We start from the raw sequence: 19,830 nt of genomic DNA, 5'->3' as shown, positions 1-19,830 counted from the left end.
ATGGAAAATTCTAGAATTTACAAAAATTTTACTTAACATCTCAAACATTCCCGCCCGCCTTATCGCAACGTGACAAAGGTTGGTGGTGGTTCCGGCGCGGATCACATTCCGATAGCGATCGATGGTGGGGCGGGCGCGCCGGCGCGGCGAAATACACGTGGTGATCGCGTGGTGTGAATCGATCAGCTGAGCCGATGAGGGCACGTGGTGAACGCGTGGAGTGAAATAATCAGCTGATCCGGTGAAAACGCGTGGTTGATGTGAACGGCGAGTGTGTAATGCAGTGAGCGGTGATAACGAAATAATTTTTTTTTGTGCGGTGGTGGATGAGATGAGTGACGTGCGACAGATGCTATGATGCATGATGTGATGATTGTGTAATGAGTGACGTTACGAAGTGTCAGCGTGCGGTGTAGGTGCGTCGTTCACGCCCGGAAGGAAAACAAGCTTGACGAGTGGGCGCACAAGCTCGGACGTGGCCGTTCGGATTGACACCACGCGTACAATCCCATCGTCCCCGGGGTGCAGTCGCGATATGCGAGCCAGTGGCCATCGGCTCGGTGGGGTGAGCTCGGAGCGCACGAGACAGAGATCGCCGACGTGGGGTGCAGCTTCGTCCTTGAGCCATTTGGTGCGCGAGGCTAGTCCGTGCAAATATTCGGACGACCATCGCTGCCAGAAGTGATCTCTCATCTGCTGCAAATGACGCCAGCGTGACAAGGTGGATACCGTCTGCCCTGTCAATGACGGTTCCGGCACAGCGAGTAGCGGCGCCCCGACGAGGAAGTGACCGGGAGTCAACGCCGAGACGTCCTCTGGGTCATCTGAGAGTGCCTGCAATGGACGAGAATTAAGACAAGCTTCGATCTGGGCGAGGAGTGTGCTCAGCTTCTCGAACGTGAGGGTCGTCTCGCCGATCACCCGACGGAGGTGGAACTTGGTCGACTTCACTGCAGCCTTCCAAAGACCACCAAAGTGCGGGGCCGCTGGCGGGTTGAAGTGCCAGCGGATTCCTTGAGCGGTGGCGGCGAGGACGATACGATGACCTTCGGCTGTCGCTGCATCGAAGAGACCTCGCAGCGTACGATCTGCCCCGATGAATGTCGTGCCGCAGTCGCTGTAGATCTCAGCACAGAGGCCCCTGCGGGAGACGAAGCGGCGCAGAGCGGCGATGAAAGCCTCGGAGGTGTAGTCGGAGACGACTTCCAAGTGAGTGGCCTTCGACCAGAAACAGACAAAGACTGCGATGTACCCTTTGTGCGCGCGGTGTCCACGTCCCTTGCTGGTCCGAAGGAGGATGGGTCCTGCGTAATCCACGCCGGTGCTGAGGAACGGTCGGGTTGGCGTTACTCGGTCCCGAGGAAGGTTACCCATCTGAGGCTGTGGCGTGGCAGCACGCCATCGAGTGCAGGTAACGCATCGATGTAGCTGCTGCTTGACGGCGGTTCTTCCTCGAGGTACCCAGAAGCGCAGGCGGAGCAGGCCGAGTGTCGGCTGCACACCCCCGTGCAGTGTCCGTCGATGGCAGGAATCGATCACCAGCCGAGTCAGCCAGGATGCCGCCGGGATGATCATCGGATGTTTCTCGTCGAGCGGAAGTTGAGAGTTTTTGAGACGTCCTCCGACGCGCAGTACGCCTTGATCGTCGAGGAACGGACTCAACTTCACCAGGTGGCTTTGCGGTGGAGTAGTGCGTCCAGCAGAGGCCGCGGCTACGTCCGTCGGAAAGTGGAGCGCCTGCACCACTCGCAGCCATCGAAACAGCGCGGAGTCCAGCTCGTCAGGCTGCAATGGACGGCCAGGTCTGGCGTCACGTCTCACCGGGTTGAGCCATCGACGACACCACGCAGTGACTCGCAGCAGCCGTTGCAGCGTCGGGAACCGCAGAAGAAGGTCCGGTTCGGTAGTGACTGGCGCCTTGACTACCAGGCTGGTGACTCGTTGCTCAGGGAGGTCATCCTCTGGGACGTCGATGTTTGCACCAGGCCAGGCAGCCTCGTCTCCTGACAGCCAGGTAGGTCCTGTCCACCACAGTTTATGATTGCGTAAGTCCTCAGGTGTAACACCACGCGATGCACAATCTGCAGGGTTTTCTCGTCCAGCGACGTGTCTCCAATGAGCGTCTGGAAGCAGGGTCTGGATCTGCGACACTCGGTTGGCAACAAAAGTCTTCCAGCGGGTGCAGTGTCCGCGAATCCAGTGAAGGGTGACCTTAGAATCAGACCACAGGTGCACCGGCGTAGCAGCCAAGCCGAGGGTAGTGCGTACATGCAGCATGAGCGTGGTGAGTAATGCAGTGGCACAAAGTTCCAATCGAGGTAACGACACCTGCTTGACTGGTGCGACCTTCGATTTTGCCATCAGCAGATTAATTGATGTCTTCTCTGTTGCAGCGTTGCGGATGTACACGACGGCGGCGTATCCTCGCTCCGATGCATCGGCAAACCCATGGAGCTGCAATTGCGACTGGTCATCTCTGGTGCTGAGCCAACGATCCACACGGATGTGATCCAGCAACGGAAGTTGATTCAACAGTTGTCTCCAGCGGTGTGCGTCCTGATCAGGCAGCGGAGAGTCCCAATCCAGCCGTTGAAGCCACGTAGACTGGATCAGAATTTTGGCTCGGATGACGACAGGCGCTAGCCAGTCCATCGGATCGAATAGTCGAGCTGTCTCAGCCAAGACTCGTCTCTTCGTGAGGTCGGTGGTTGAACGCGGACGTATGGTGAAGGAGAACCAATCCCCTTGAGGATGCCATCGAAGACCCAGGGTAGCGTGGCTCTCTCCTTCCCACGAGCGCGGTCCGCGTTGAAGCCGATGTTCCGGCGGAATTCCGGTGAGCACCTGTTGATTGTTGGCAGCCCACTTTCGCAAAGGAAATCCGCCCGCCATGCAGAGACTCTGTAGTTCCTGTTGGAGTTTGATGGCATCCGCCAGGCTGTCAGCACCGGTGACCACGTCGTCGACGTAACAGTCTTGTCGCAGCGCCCTGACTCCGCGTGGATATCGTGCCTCTTCGTCTGCAGCAAGTTGGTGAAGCGTCCTGATGGCGAGGAAGGGTGCGCACGCCAGTCCGTAGGTCACGGTCTTCAACTCGTACTCGCGGATGTTGTCTGAGTTGTTGTGGCGCCACAGGATGGTTTGCAGGCGACAATCCTCCGGATGCACAAGAATTTGTCGGTACATTTTCTCGATGTCCGTGACGAAAACGTACCGATGCCAACGCCAACGGAGTAAGACGTCAGCGAGTGCTGGCAAGAGATTAGCTCCAGTGAGGAGGTGCGAGTTCAGCGACTCTCCGGACCGTGTGCGTTGGGAGCCGTTGAACACAACCCTGAGCTTCGTGGTCGTGCTCGACTCCTTGAGGACCCCGTGATGCGGTAAGTAGCACCTGGGGCCAGAACCTGTAGTAGACGTACTAACTTTCTCCATGTGTTGCAGGTCTTCGTATTCGTCCATGAAGTCTCGATAGAGATCACCGAACCGAGCATCACGGGCTCCCTTCCGCTCCATTGCTTCCAGGAGGCGCTCTGCAGGTCGACGAGTTTCGCTGAGTGATGTCGGCGGTGAGGCAAATGGCAGCCTCACCACGTATCTTCCACTGGACGTGCGTGTGACTGTGCGCACATAGATGTCCTCGCATCTGGCTTCGTCGGCGGTGAGCACGATCCCAGCTGCTGGCTCGCGTTCCTGCTCCCAGAATCGTTGCACCAGGTCAGCGAGGTCGTTGTCGGCGGTGCACTGAAACGTGCGGCGATGTCCGTCGGTGACTGCTGAGTCGTAGCCTCCGGACAGGATCCATCCCAAGCTGGTCTGCTGGGCGATCGGCATGCGTGAGTCGCCCTTGCGAAGGCCTTCCTCAAGGATCAACGAGTAGACCTCTGCACCAAGAAGTAGCTCCGCAGGGTCGTCATCCAGGTACCGCGGGTCGGCCAACCGGAGTCCCTGGATGTGAGGCCAGCTGCAATTCTCGCGTTGAGCGGTGCCTTGTTGTAGTGAGATGCGAGGCAACACAAAGGCGACCACGCGAAGCTCGGCGTTGGTCACGTCGGATGTGATGTCCAGGGTGACTTTGCCACGAGCCGATCCAGAGCGAGTCCCTCCGATGCCAAAGATGGACAGATTCGTCGAAGCTCGAGGAAGACGAAGACGTTGAGCCAGCGCTTCAGAGATGATGGACACCTCGGAGCACTGGTCGATCAAGACTCGAACCTCGTGTGGTCCGTAGCGGTCCGCGACCTTGACGCGGGCAGTTGCAAGAAGGACGGCCTTCCGCCCCACCCCCCTCCCCCCACCCCCCCCCTCGCCCCACCCCCACCACGCCCCCCCCCCCCCCGCCCCCCGCGCGCAACTACCCCTCCCCCCGGCCCCCCACCCCCACCAACCCAACCCCCCCACACAACCCCCCCCCAACATCCCCACACACTCCTTCCCCCCGCCCCCCTCCCCGCCGCTTCCCGCATTCCCCTCCCCCCAACCGACCGGAGCGCCCCCGTCACCGCCCACACGTCCCACCCCCACACCGGCCACCCCCACCCCGCACCCGCCCGCCCCGCAGCCTGCGGCCACACACCTCCCCCCCCTGTCTCTCCCCCGCCACCACCTTCCCCCTTCTTCCCCTCGGCCGCGCCCGGCCCCCCCCCCTACCCACCCCAGCCCGCCCCCCCTTGGACCGCCCCCGTCCCCGGCCCCTCCCCCCAACCCACGCCTCTCGCCCCCACCACCACGGCGGGTTTAGTCCCATCCTCCCGCCCCAACCCCGCCCTCGCGGCCTAGCAGCACCCAACTCGTCGCCGCCCCCACGACCCCGAGACCTCTCCCCTGGCCGCACTCCGGACGCTGCTGCTTCCCCCCCCCGACCCCCCCCTGCTCGTCCCGCCGACGCCAACCCCCCCCCACCCCGCCCCCGCGCACAGTCCGTCACCCCCCCCCCCACGTGCCCCGCTCACCGCCCTCATGCCACACCGACCTTCCCCCTCTCCCCCATCCCGGCCACCCAACCACACCTGGACCTACGCCGGTCTTTCCCCCCGAGGCGCCACCTGCCGCCGGCCGTCGCGGCCCCAACTCCCCTCGCCGCCACCATCCCCCGCCCTCCTCACCCCATCGCCTGCACAACTCCCCCCTCCCCAGCGCCCCCACGCCCCCCCCTACTCCCGCGTTTCTCCCCCGGCCCCCCAAACCAACCACCCGCCCTCTGCTCTCTCCCCTCCGGCCTGCTCCCCGGCTTCGCGGCCGCCGCCGCCTCGCCGCCCCACGATTGCTCCCTCTTCCCGCCGTCCCCGCCTCCCGGCCCCGTCCCCGGCAGACGCCCTTCAACACCCTACCCCCCTCCCGATCCGACTAACCCCCGCCCCCGCCCCCTCCAACCGCCACGTCCGCCACCCCTCCGCGGGCACCCTGCCCGCCACCCCACACCAACCCCCGCCCCCTCACCCACAACTCCCCCCTCGCCCCCCCCCCCCGCCCTCTCCCCCCCGCCCACCCGCCCCCGCCTCCTAAGCACTCACACCACCCCCCACCCCCCTGCCCTGGCGCCACCCACTCGCGCGCCGCCCCCCTGCCGCACCCTACCGACCTCCCCCTCCACGCAATCACACCCTCAATATTCCCCACCTCCCGCCTCCCGCCCCTCCGCGCCCGCACGCGCGGCAGGCGCCAACCCCGGGTCACCGCCCACTTCCCCCCCCCCCCCCCCCAGCCCCCGCCCTATCTCCCCTCCCGCCCTCGGCCCCCTCAACCCGCAGATCGCCCCGGAGCCACCCCACCCCGCCTCCCCCCGCCCTCCACCTCCGCTCACCGTCGCACCCCGTCCACGACACGGCCTTGGGACCTCGCCACCACCCGCGCCCACCTCTCCCCCGCACGCCCGCGGAGACCTCTACTCGTCCCCTCCGCCCCGCCCGAAACCGCCCGCACCGCCCACCCACCCCCCCACCCCACCACAACCCCCGTGTCACCGACACCCCCTCATCCTACCCTAGTCCCCGCCCCCCCACCCCGGAACCCGACCGCCCCCTCCGACCCTCCCCCCCCCCTCCTGCACCCCACCCCCTCCCTCCCCCCTCTCGGCACTTCCCCGCCCCCTACCCCCCCCGGCCCCTCGCCCCTGTACTCCCCCTCCCACCCTGCGGGGCCCCGTCCCCACCACCATCCAACCAAACCCCTTCCGCCCCGATTGGGGCCAATTTCGCTCTCCGATTCACTTGCCCCACGTGGTCAGCCCCGACCCTGGTCCCCACGGTGACTCTCACACTGCCGTGAGGTGGCCAGTGTGGTGGCAAGTGAAGTGGCCTCAGCGGACGGTGGTGACGTGGATGCCCCGTGCAGCATGGTGTGGTGTCGTGCGTTGCAAGTGAGGCAATTCTTCTTCGATTGACACCGTGACAAAAAGTGATTGCCCAGGCAGTTGAAGCACAGTCGGTTGGTCTCCACGAATGTTTTCCGTTCGACCGCGGTCTTGGCCTTGAACTCCTTGCAGGTCATCAGTGTATGTTTTTCACGACACAGTGCACACTGAGGCGAATCTGTGCCTTGATGTCTGGTGACGTGCGCTTTGGCAAATCGCGATGCCTCTCCAGTTCCCTTTGTGACACTCCTCGGTCGTGCGGCGTTGAGGGTCAATACCCGTCGACTAATAAAGTCGAGAAGTGCCTCGTTCTGTGGTGGTTCGGTGGAGTCTGACGTGGCTGACTCCCATTCGAGACGAGTGCGTGCGTCGAACAATTCGATGACCAGGTGATTGAACAGGTCCATCCCGTGCGAGTTGATAGGACGTCCAATACTCTCCTGTGCATTGATGGCGGCGGTGACAGCGTTGTGGATGCGGCTCAGCTCCTCGGCGGTATCTCCCTTCATCTTTGGCACGGCGGTAAACGTGGCAAAGTTGGAGCGGATTAATTCTCTTTTGTTGTCGTAATGCTTGTTCAAGATTGCCCAAGCGCGATCGTAATTGTCACTTGTGACAGGTAGTGATCTTATCAATTTTTCAGCCTGACCTGTCAAACACGAGCGGAGGTGGTGAAGACGCTCGATGTTTGAGATGGAATTGCTGCTCACAACGGACAGGAAGAGATCACGAAATGACGGCCAATCAGCGTAGGCGCCAGAAAACGGCGGCAACTTGATGCGCGGCAGCGACGACTTTGATGCGACGTCGACGGATGGAGATACGTTTGGCTTCCGGAAATGTTCAGCGTAGCCATCCAGGATACTGCGTTGTGCCACGTAAAGATTTTCAGTATCTCCATGCAACTCCGACTTGAAGTATTCGCTGTCACTAAACTTCTCTTTCAGAGCCGCGCGAATGAGATCATGCTGGGCCTCAAATTTCGTCCACAGCTGATCTAGGATCCTGATGCGCGTAGATACGGCACTGGCGATGATGTTGGTCGTGCCCAGCTTCTTCAAGTATTCCACGGAGCGTGAAATACGGACTTGGACCTCACGTTGGCAATCGATCAAGGTGTTCACATCCATGTCGAACTACGAGCTCACTGACCGCACCAAGAGACACGTTCACAAACTTGCGGATGCCGGCACGATGGATCCGGCTCGAAGGACCAGAAATATGTTCGCAAACGCGCTGCGTGAGAGAGGATCGCGCGACACAATAGGATAAGTCACCCTTTCTTTTGTATTAAAAAAGTTTAATTTCAATACACACTTAACTACAAATTACTTGAACAAGACTTATAACATTTAAATATTTCAGTGAAAATCTAATCGAGAACAAAGTGCGGAATAAGCGGCGGTCGTCAACGAGATTTTAGCGGATCAGAATAATATGCGGTTGCGTTATGCGGTCACTACGGAAAGCGATAAGGCCCGGATTTCGGGTGCGAGCTTTCTTTTATGGGTTTCCGAAGAAAACCCACTTTTTTGGGAAGCGCCAATTATTGCGAGCAATTTTAAGTGTGCTCGAGGTGACTCGAGGGCACAGCTCATTATTGGCCGCTGTCAAAATTAACGGAAGACGGCTGGCAGAAAGCATGCGCGCGCGGGCGATCGCGATAATTATTGGTGAAAAGAGGCGCCCGTGGTAAGCCGCGCATGCTCACTGAAAATAATTATTCGGCGGAACGGTTGTGATACCGTTAATTGTTTGTGTGCAAAGAATGTTTATGAGATGACAGGTTTAATTTATGACAACTTTTTTCCGTGACAAACATACAAAAAAGACCGTGACTTTTATTATTGACGCGGATGGAAAATTCTAGAATTTACAAAAATTTTACTTAACATCTCAAACAATAAATAAAATAAATAATAAAGATAAGCAGTAATTAAAACATAGTAGCAGAGCGTGGTTGCTGAAAAACATCCGTAATTGGTGAAAATCACGTGATTGACGTGAGGATTGAGTGAGCACATGGAGATTTAGTGGCTAAGCACATGTTCGCGGATCAAAAATCAAAGATAAAAAATTTAATTTCGGGAGATAAAACACAAACTGAAGAACTTGAGCAACAACTAAAAATTCAAGACTTCAAGCTAAACAAAGAAGACAGAAATTTTTTGAGAAAAAGTTTCCTGAAAATATTGAAAAAACTGTGATTTTGAAAATTGAAATCGACAAGAATTTGAAAACTAAAGAAGCAGAAGAAATGGCTAGGCAAGCAAAAATCGACGACATAAGTATTCCAGTGTTTGATGGAATAAATTTCGCAAGTTGGAAATTCCGACTCACGACCATTTTAGAATATAAAGATTGTCAAGAACCGGCAAGAAGAGAAAGAGCTGCTACTGATAACGAAGATGCTTGGAAGAAAAGTGATCTCAAAGCAAAAACCATTTTAATCAGTGCTATGTCAGATAAGCAATTGGAATACATTAGCGAATGTAAAACGACGTTTGAGATGATGTCAAAGCTAGAAAAAATGTATTCAACAAAATCGACATCTCTGCAAATAATAAACCGAGGAAAATTAGAAGAAGTCAAGTTGAAGAATTACAGTAATGTGGAAGAATTTTTTGTTGAATTTGAAAAGGCATGTAACGAGCTGAAATCAGCTGGTGGACAACTAAGAGAAGAAGAAAAAATGAGATATTTAATTAAAGCTCTACCACCAAATTACTGCTACATTGGAGATTTTATTGATCTAGTACCTGAAGAGCAAAGAACCGTCGAGTATGTCAAAACAAAAATTGAAGAAAAAAACTTGAGCAAAGGTGAGAGTACGACGCAAAGAGGCTATGGTCGAGGCAGAGGACAAGGTCATCAAGCGGCAGGACCATCCAACGAGAATTACAAGAAGAATTCACAAGAGTCATGGGCAACGCAAGTTGTTAAAGTAAATGTAAATAATGTAATGAAAAATGTGAATAGAAATGATAACGAAATTGAGTGGCTGTTAGATAGTGGTTGTACAGACCACATTATCAACAACAAGGAGTATTTTTGTAAGTACGTTGAATTAAAAAGTCCTATTGATGTAAAATTACCTGATGGAAAAAATATGAAAGCAACAAAGTTAGGTACAGTCAAAACTTATTTCAAAAATTATTATAATGAAGTAGAAGTTGATTTGAAAAATGTTTATTTTGTAAAAGGTATAAAAAGGAACTTATTGAGTCTTTCTAAAATAACTGAAAACAATACTATTGTAGCTAGAGAACACATTGCTAAAATTTATAATAAAGATAGAAAATTAACAGCTGTTGCCGATAAGAGTAATGGTTTGTACATCATGAAAAGTTTTTTTTTACGATAATGAAAAAAATGATATATATGCAAATGCAGTGAAACTGACAGATAAAGAAAAATGGCATAGAGCGTTAGGTCATGTAAATTTTCAATATTCAAATAAATTGGTTAATGGTAAATTAGTAGAAGGCTTACCAGATAAATTAGAAAATAATATCATGAAATGTGCAAACTGTATCCAAAGTAAAATGGCTAATGTACCGTTTGAAAATAAGAAGACTCACAAGTAGATGACGCCAATTAGAAAATTGCTTTTCCAACGAGTCATAGTGCGTTCGATAGTTTACATGTAGCTAATAAAAACCCTAAAGGCGTTTGTGCCAATGGGCCTTCGTTTAGGAGAAATTACAAAACAAAGTTAGGATCACGCAACTATGTCCCATGTAAAGAAGAACATTAAAACCTTTTTGGAGTAAGCGGCGTAGTTGAGCCGACTAAGGCTCCCGTCCATACATTTTTGCGCCGGCGTCGTGCGTTCGAGTCCCGCCGACGACTGCTTCGCTTTTTTTTTTCAATTTTGGATATATAAAAGACACTACATTAATCATTATTTATTTTTTTAAATTTATTTTGTTTTTCTATGTAAAAATAAGGACATTTCGGGATATTTGAACGCAATACAAAATAAAAAACAGTTTTAAAGTCGTGAACTGATTATATTTCTCATGCAATGTACATGTGTTATTTTGTCAAGAATATTTTGTACAATATAAACTTTCTTTTATAATTATATATTTATTTACATACGATAAAAGGTTTCCATCGCTTCGCAATGTTGTGGATGAAAGTTGATGTAAAAACATTGGAAACATAAAATTTTTTCGCACCACGAACATTTAATAAATGAATTATGTTGTCCACATACACATGTTTTATTATAAATGTTTGAAGGAAAGCATAATTGATTCACATTTAAAAATATTTCTCTATCGTCAGCTAATTTGGATGCATACCATGCATATTGAAGCATACATTTAAATTTCGGCGCTGATAACAGATAATGAGTTAAAGATTGTATACGAATCGCATCAGCACGAGTATTTAATTGTTTGCTTTCGTCATCTGATTGTGAAATTACATCTGGACAGTTTTGTATTTTCTTAATTATAATTTTCACTTGTCGATAAAAATAAACGTCGCACGGCTGACATATCGGAGTACATTTTGGCAATATAATTTGTAAATTACATGTTGGTTTATTGTTTTTGTCGCGAAATATTTCGTTATACATTTGGATGTTTTTTTGTTCTCCCCAAGAATCAACAATAAATAAAAAATTATCCCCGACATACGGCTTAACAACATTTTCTAAATACTGTGCGTATAATGATGTTGTTAATTTGCCCGATTTAGAACTTGTAATAACATTTTTACATAATTCTAATAATTTATCTACATCTTTTTGTACGCGTACTCCAAAATTATCAGAAAATTCTTGCAAACAAACAAATACTTTATTTAATAACTTCCCGGATTTCGTCAGCGAATACTGGGCGGTGTATGAATGCGAAACTTTATTTAAATCGCCTATGTACAATTGAACTAATTTTTCTCCAGTGTACGTGTAAGTTCGCGAAACATTAACTCCATGCTCACATCCTGTTTGGTCTGTATTAATTACAAAATCGGGATCGTAATCTGGCGAAATTGCTTGAATTAATGTTTGAAATTGTTCCGCTGATTTTATGACAACTTTTGGTGTAATTGCTTCTTTTTTGGAAACATATCGAACAACGCGACGATTTGATATCCTATAATCGTGTAAAAAATTGGTTAACCACTTGCTGGATGCTACAAAATAAAAAACATTTGTATGTTCTTCGCTGTCTTGTTCTTCTTTTGGCTTGTTATATTGTGCGGCTGCAGCAATAGCCCACTGTTGAAGCAAACGTCGCGTAACTAATTGATTCTTATTTCTTGCTTCTGTGAAGCGATCGTACACATTAGTTTTTATTGTATTTAATTTGTCTCTAAAAGTACCGCCTGACAAAACAGCTTTTTTATATTTCGTAACATCAGAAGGATTGTTTAAATATTTTCTAAAATGATGCTTTAATGTTTTGGAAGATCACTGTGGATGTTCTTGAGCTGTCAGTACGATCTTTAATTTTGTATCGTATGGCACTACTTTATGCGTAGAAATTTTTTTTTGGATTTTTTGGATATATGTTAGTAAGTAAGAAACAAAATAATGTATGCGGAAATTAAAAAAATTGATTATATGATTTAATGCAAGAAAACGAAAATTGCCACAATACTACTATGTAATTGCTACAATTTCTCCTGCCGCTCTCTCGGGCCGTCTTTGTCGCTCTCCCTATGAATCGTGTTGCACGCGCATCGACAGGCCGACGCTGCGTGCAACTGCGATTCTCGCAAAAAATACGATAATAAAAACGAAATAACGTAACCGGATCGCACCTCCCCGAAATGAGGGGCGCTCCAGATCCCCGCGTCCTACCCGATCGGGCTTTTTGCCCTTGTGACGGCGCTCCAAAAGCGCACGTCACAAAATAAATGATTTATATGTGTTTGCGAACGCGCTGCGTAAGAAAGGGTCGCGCGGCACAAATGAGCCACTTTTCTGTCAAAAAAAAGAGTTTAATTCTCTAACACAATTCAAAAACTTAACTTAACAAAAACATAAAAAACTTCATACAAATGTTAATTATTTTACACTGAAATCGTAATCAAAATCAAAGTGCGGAATAAGCGGCGGTCGTCAACGAAATTTTAACGGTTTTACAAGCATGCGGTTTGCGTTATGCGGTTCACGGCGGAAAAGCGATAAGGCTGCTAAGCCGGGTGTGAGCTCGTCTTTTATAATCTTTAGAATGGAGCTCACCTTCGCGTGAAGCGCCAATGATTTTGCGGATTTCGAACGGTGCGCGAGGTGACCTGAGAACATTACGTGTAATTGGCCGCTGTCAAAATTAACGGAAGACGGCTGGTAGAAAGCATGCGCGCGCGGGCGATCGCGATAATTATTGGTGAAAAGAGGCGCCCGTGGTAAGCCGCGCATGCTCCCTGAAAATAATTATTCGGCGGAACGGTTGTGGTACCGTTAATTGTTGATGTTTTGAGGAATGTTTTTTCGAGACAGATTGATTTATGTCGCTGTGTTTTCTCCTCGAAAAACATACAAAAACGATTTGCTGTAAATATCGATTATTCTAGAATCTTATAAAATATTATTCGAACAGAATATTTTATTTTATTATACTGCTAATATTTTCTGATGCGTTTTGAACAATATGAAAGTATTTTTGAAATTGAGCAGATAATAATACTATCATTATCGGAATAGATCAGTAGTTAGATAAGATTGTATTAAAAGAGATAGATTTTATTTTTGATTATATAAATATTGTTAGTATTTATATGTATATATAAAATTTATATATTTATATATATTTGTCTACTATATGCGCACAATAAACATATATAATTTCTATAAAAGCAGGCTATCTTGAGTGGACATAAAACAGATAAAAATAATCTTGTAAGTTCCTATACAATTTTTTTTATAGCGCAAAAAACGGATTTTACGACCGATATTGCTCTTTTTCCATTTTTCTAAAATCCGCGGACACGCCCGCTTCCACACGCGGTCAAAACAAAACTACGAGTCCGATTCGGCTGAAATTTTGACAGTAGCCGTCTACGAGAATGTACTACACGATAGTAAAAAACTCTCTTGCAATACTGGCACCATCGGGCGATGAGGCTAAGTACTTATCGGACTGCCCTCGTATATATATAATATATATATATATATATAATATATATATATATATATATATATATTTACATATCTACCTATCAATCTATCTATTTAGCTATTTGTCTATTGAACTGCTTTTCGTATTGCATATATATATATATATATATATATATATATATATGTGTGTGTGTATGTATGTATTGTAACCGTAATTCTTTTTATTCGGTCAGATAACTAGTTATCCGAAAAGTAGGGCCGATGTAATTGGCCGACGGCACACCTTCGGCGCGGAAAGCGGAAAATTCGCGAAGGCACAATAAATTTTCGTTTGCTTGGGCGCCAGGCGCGAGATTCACGCTACTCTAAAAATTCATAACTAGAAAAAGATATTTTGTAAATCTTGAAACATCCTGAAAGTCCGCGACGGCAATACTCGACTCGCTCAGAGCGTCAAAAGGTAGAGGGGGGAGTTCGGACGGGAGAAAGAACGGAGTTCGAGAGTGGCTATTTAGAATCACTCAAATGTAATAGTCATGGAATATATTTTAACAGTAAGGTAAACAAAAAACAAAAAAAAAATATAAAAGTTTGAGTGATAGGGTGTACAAAAAAATAATATTTTTTAGATAAGTTACGAATTGAGATCCGCGCACTTGTCGTTTGTGGCGGGCAGAGAGTTTTATGTGACGCCGAAAAACAAAGAAAGCGAAGTCGTATTTTACATTCGGAACGATACTGTACGGCGCATGTACGGCCGAGACGCGGCGCGTTGTTATGATCCCGCGCCTTTGAGACGACCCGACGCGGAGATATCAGGTGACACGCGGGACCCGAAAGTAAACTTGCCCGCATACGTGGCGAATAATTATTAACGCACGAGATTTAATAAGGTCCGTGCGAAGTAATTGATTCTAGTAATCTTGGCAATACGAAACCTTCCATAAACTATAGTAGATCCTGCGCGAGTTCCCCTGAGATTTATCACGCTATCTTTTGCACAATTTCACAAAAGATAGAAAGGATACTCGAATAATCGTATGCGCTAAAGAATACGCTATATATCTCATACGCGACTATAGACATGATTATCCCTTTCCAAAAAGTGCATGTTATGTATTCTCGCAATATCTCGAATGTATTGTTGCCTTTTTATCGTGATGCCGATTGGTTGTTGGTTGTCGAGCATTTCGTGCGCTATGACTTGATTCACTCGTATCCTCGTATGTTGGTTATACGATATGACTGTCAAACTGTCATACTGATAAACTGTCATACTGATAATTAATATGAAAGAAATTAAATAACACAAGCGCGCGCTAAACAATTCTATTACAATTTTCTATTGTAACAAAGGTAAGGTAATTGTAGCAATGCAAGTATAATTAAATATAATATAATATAATATAAATATAATATAGTAACCTATTTATAATATAGTAACCTATTTAAATTATAATAATTTTTTAAATTAATATTCATATAAAAATATATATTAATATTAATATTATTTTAATTTCTTACCATTGTAACGATCATGTGTTATAAATTATATTGTATATAATAGAAAGAAAGAAAGTGACGGAGATTAATCGAGAGAAATAGAGAAAGGAAAAAGGACCATAGAAAAGAAAAAGAAAAAGAAAGAAGAGAAAAGAGGATTCGTAAAAAATAAAGAAAGATAAAAACAGAAGGAAGGAAGAAGGAAATATACAATATTAGGTAAATAAATTTATTTTTTATAAATTTAATAAGTGTATATATATATATAAATATAAATATATACATATATATATATATATATATATATATACATATATTTATATAGGGCATATCACACATAAATCAATCACTTTTTTATTTGCTTTATTTTTTTTATGTTTTTGCATTTATTGAAAGTTGTTTCCATGATTTGAAAATATTTAGACATTCTTGAATAGTAGTATTTTGCAATTTTATACCACCGTAACGATCATATCAATTTTAATCTAATTTATTTTTTTCCCTCAATGAGACCCTTTCGATTATTTTCTAAAAAATTGATAACATTTGCGACTTAAATACAAAATTTTTGAGCCATAAACAAAGAGGGGATTCAAATAATTTCAACTTTTTAACACCATTTTTTGAAATTTTTTTTTTCGACAATTACATTCCTTAATTTTTTATATTACTCCAATAAAACAGAAAAAGTTTACAAAGATAATAATTATATAGTTTAAAATGTTAGTAGTCGAAAAATAATTTTAATATTATTTATAACTATTTTTTTGCTATTTTGCTCGAAATAATGTTTGTTAATTTATTAGACGACTCGTATCGAAAGAAAAACTTTGCAAATAAAAGACTTTAATTAAATATAATACATTTTATTAAAAATTATAACAAAGAAAAAGAAAATAATTAAAAAATAAATTATTTTAATAAATTATTTAAATTATTAAAAAATAAATGTTATGTTATAATTTTTAATAAAATAAGAGCCAAATCGCGGATGATAGTGCATTTATTTCCTTAGGGGGGAACAGAGGATGTATTGAATTAAATCTCTTGTAGAGATTATTCCAATTTTAAATCTTGGCCGTGACCAAGTAAAATTTGGTGCTTTGTGCACAAGTATTTAATTCTAACGAAAAAATTTAGTTTCGTTGGGATAACGTACTGTCATCCGCGATTTGACTCTTATTGCCTGTCTTACACTTTAAATTTATGTTTTATTTAATTAATGTCTTTTATTTGCAAAGTTTTTTTTCGATACCAGTCGTCTAAGAAATTAATAAACATTATTTTTTAGCAAAATAGCAAAAAAATAGTTTTAAATAATATTAGAATTTTTTCTCGATTATTAATACTTTAAAATAAGTAATTATTATCTTTGTAAACTCTTTCATTTTTATTTTAGTAATGTAAAAAATTAAAGAATGTGATTTTAGGAAAAAAATTGCAAAAAATGGTGTTAAAAAATCAAAGTTATTTAAATCCCCTTTTTACTTATGACTTAAAAATTTTGTATTTAAGTCTTAAATGTTATCAATTTAAAAAAAAAAAATCGAAAGGATCTCATTAAGGGAAAAAAAATAATAAAATTGTTTTGAAATACATAATTCAAGTATGAATAGAAAAAAAAATCTAAAAAAAAATCATGGAAATTAATTTTGGAAACTACTTTTAATAAGTGCAAAAATATTTAAAAAATGAAGCAAATAAAAAATGTTTATGGAAAAAAGTGGTCTATTTGTGTGGTATGGAATGCCCCATATACATATATATACATATATATACATATATATATATATATATATATATATATGTATATATGTTAATTTATAGTTTATAAATTATATATATAACAGAGAAAGAAAAAAAGTGACGGAGAATAATTAAAAGAAAGAGAGAAAGGAAAAAGAAGATTAGTGTATATGAAAACTTTCTAGGTAAACTATAATTTAATGAAAAATAATGTTTCATTTAAAAAATTGAAAGTAATTTTTATATAATCTTTAAATGAATTAATCACATTGTCTTACGTCCCCCTCAAAGATAAAACTTATACAAAATATTTTTTCTTAAAATGTTTTATTTTTAAGATAAGCAATTGCATTTTTAAAAATAATAGATCTAAAATAATAACCTGTATATATAAAATTAATATGTATAATATGTAAACGTTTTTATTTACAGTTAAAACGAACGAAATATAAGAAAAATATAAGAAAGAGAAGGAAAGAAAAATAGAGAAGAAGAAAGAAAACAAAGAATATATAAATAAAAAGGAACTAAAAGAAAAATAAAAAAATATTATAATTATAATTAATAAATATTATTAATAATATTATATCTATATATATATTTTTAGTATAAATTATTTCATGATTTACTGTTATTTAATAGTTACTTAATAGTTTAATATATGTTATTTAATTAATTATTTAACATGTTATTTAATATTATTTAACTTAACTTAATTTAATTTAATTTATTTATTAATAATTTAATTTAATTTAATTTATTTATTTATTAATTTAATTTAATTTAATTTAATTTGATTAATTAATTTTAATTTAATTTAATTTAATTTGATTAATTTATTTTTATTTAATTTAACTTAAAACATATAAACTAATTAATATTTATTAATTAATATCGCTTATTAATATATAATTATATTATAATATAATATATTTATACTGTACATTAATATAAATTTGTATTTATAATTATTTATAAATAAATAATGATGACAATGATGACAATGATGATAATGATGATGATGATGATAACAATGATGACAATGATAATAATGATTATAATGATAATGATGATGATGATTATGATTATGATGATAATAATGATGACAATAATGATGATAATGATAATCTTGATTATAATATTGATTTTAATTTTTGTATAAAAACTTTAAAGTTCACAAATTAATATTTAATAATTTAAAAGATTGAATTTTAATAGCTTATTCAAATTTTAATAATCAATCTATAATATTATTTTAATATATTTAATATATTTAATAAATTTTTGTTTATTTTTGCATTAAAAATTTCAAAAATTAAACTTTTTTAAATACCTAACTTATAAATTTTATTATTAATTTCTCTTTAATTATTATTAAATATTTAAGTAAATGTATTTTCTTATTTTAATTAGCATATAATATATTAATCTGTGTGTTCGGTATATATATATATTTATATTTTTAAACTTTATAAAATAATTAAATTTTAATAAGTTTACGATCAATTTATAAATTAATAATTTTGTTTAAATTTCAATAATATATATACTTTTCACGGAAAACATACGTGTATATATATATATTTATATATATATATATATATATATATATATATATATTTATATATTATTACTTTTATAAAATGCCGAAACGCAAAATACAGCATAGTTTAGAAGAAGAAGAGGAGTTACAACAACGTTCTAAAAAAAAAAGCAGAAAATCAATATCGTCGTAATCAAATTATAAAAGCATTAAATAATGTAACAAAATCAGTTAATCGTAATATTTGTGTTGCTGGTACATCACGTGATAATCATATAATAATAGATTTAGATGAAGAACAAAGTTTTAAAAATCTTAAATCAGTGTGTCAACAATCTTTTGCAGAACGTCAATCTTATTATCGATCACGGCAAAAAAATCAACCTTGTTTAAATAATGATGATATAATATTAATTAATAATATTGTTATATTGGTTCTATGGATGTATCTTGTATTCATTGCAATGCAAAACATTTTGCGTCTGAAAAAATATCTAATAGAGGAAGCTCCTTTCATGACTGTTGTAATCATGGTGCAGTATATTTACAACCATTACCTGAATTTCCACAATTAATTCGTGATTTATTTGATGGGACTCATGTAAAATCTAATGATTTTTTTCAACATATTCGTAGTTATAATAGTTCATTTTTGTTTGCATCATTTAACGCTAATTTAAAGAATTTTCAAAATAGACGACCTGGTCCTTATTGTTTCAAGATACAGGGACAGATATATTATCAAGTTAATACAACATTATACGCTGCACAAAATGAAAGTCCTACTGTGCTTGAACCTTCGAAATTAATTTTATGCACAGAAGGAAAATATTTGTTTTTGCGCCGAGAACGTAACCTGCAGTAGGATTCTGCGAGGAGAGAGTGAACGAGTCCGTAAGATGAATTTAGCAATGATTTATTATACAGCAAAAAAAATGAACAGTAACAATAGTCTAATAACGCGTTCGTTTCTATACGCGATTTTCGGCACTCTGATCTCCTTGCGAGCTTTCAAGGCGGACTCTCGGGGCAGACTGCTCCGAATTCGTACAGCGGTAACGACAACGGCCGAAAATTCATATGACCGGCGCGTGACACGTGCGTGCCCCATTGTGATTCGCTTGTGATCGACGTATTGAGGAACGAGATACGAACAGAAAAACACTTGTTTGTCCCTCTGGAATGCGCGGGTCGCGATAGTAAGTCGAAAGTGATGACTTGGCCGAAAACATCGAAAGACGGCTTCGCGAATAATCCTTACAATTTTATACAGACCGCCCGCCTCGCATGCGAACGGATGCGAAATGTTTATAGGTCGTTCTTAGGAGAATAAGTCCTGGGCAATTGGAAGTCTTAAGCACGATAATAACAAATATTTTGAGCCCGAGAACGTTTTTACCTTGACGTCTTAGATAAATATTTCAACAATTGAATTCTTAACAATAAGGAGAAAGATGCTTTTAGTAGGTATACATTCGTTTCTTGTAATTCTATTCATTGAGGACAAACATATTCGGAGTCATACAAAAAATCTTAACAATAAGAAGAATGTAAACACATTGACTGCCTTGTAATGTCGAGCGCAAACAATTATAGCTCAATTAACAGCCT

General features: G+C 42.4%; 1 protein-coding gene across 1 annotated transcript; it reads right to left on the bottom strand.

Moving 5' to 3' along the window:
- Positions 1-390: 390 nt before the first annotated feature.
- LOC114938082 (uncharacterized) lies at positions 391-6,486 on the bottom strand. Its single transcript, XM_085483008.1, has 2 exons — positions 6,255-6,486; positions 391-4,163 (listed from the first exon to the last, which is right to left on the bottom strand). The coding sequence occupies exons 1-2, from the start codon at positions 6,484-6,486 to the stop codon at positions 391-393; spliced, it is 4,005 nt and encodes a 1,334-aa protein (XP_085339134.1).
- Between the last annotated feature and the right edge of the window lie 13,344 nt (positions 6,487-19,830).

The sequence above is a fragment of the Nylanderia fulva genome, unplaced genomic scaffold, assembly GCF_048542155.1.
Source record: "Nylanderia fulva isolate GAGA-0341 unplaced genomic scaffold, ASM4854215v1 Scaffold229, whole genome shotgun sequence".
Lineage (NCBI taxonomy): Eukaryota > Metazoa > Arthropoda > Insecta > Hymenoptera > Formicidae > Nylanderia > Nylanderia fulva.
The sequence above is the reverse complement of the archived record's forward strand: the minus strand, read 5'-3'. Positions and strand labels throughout refer to the sequence as shown.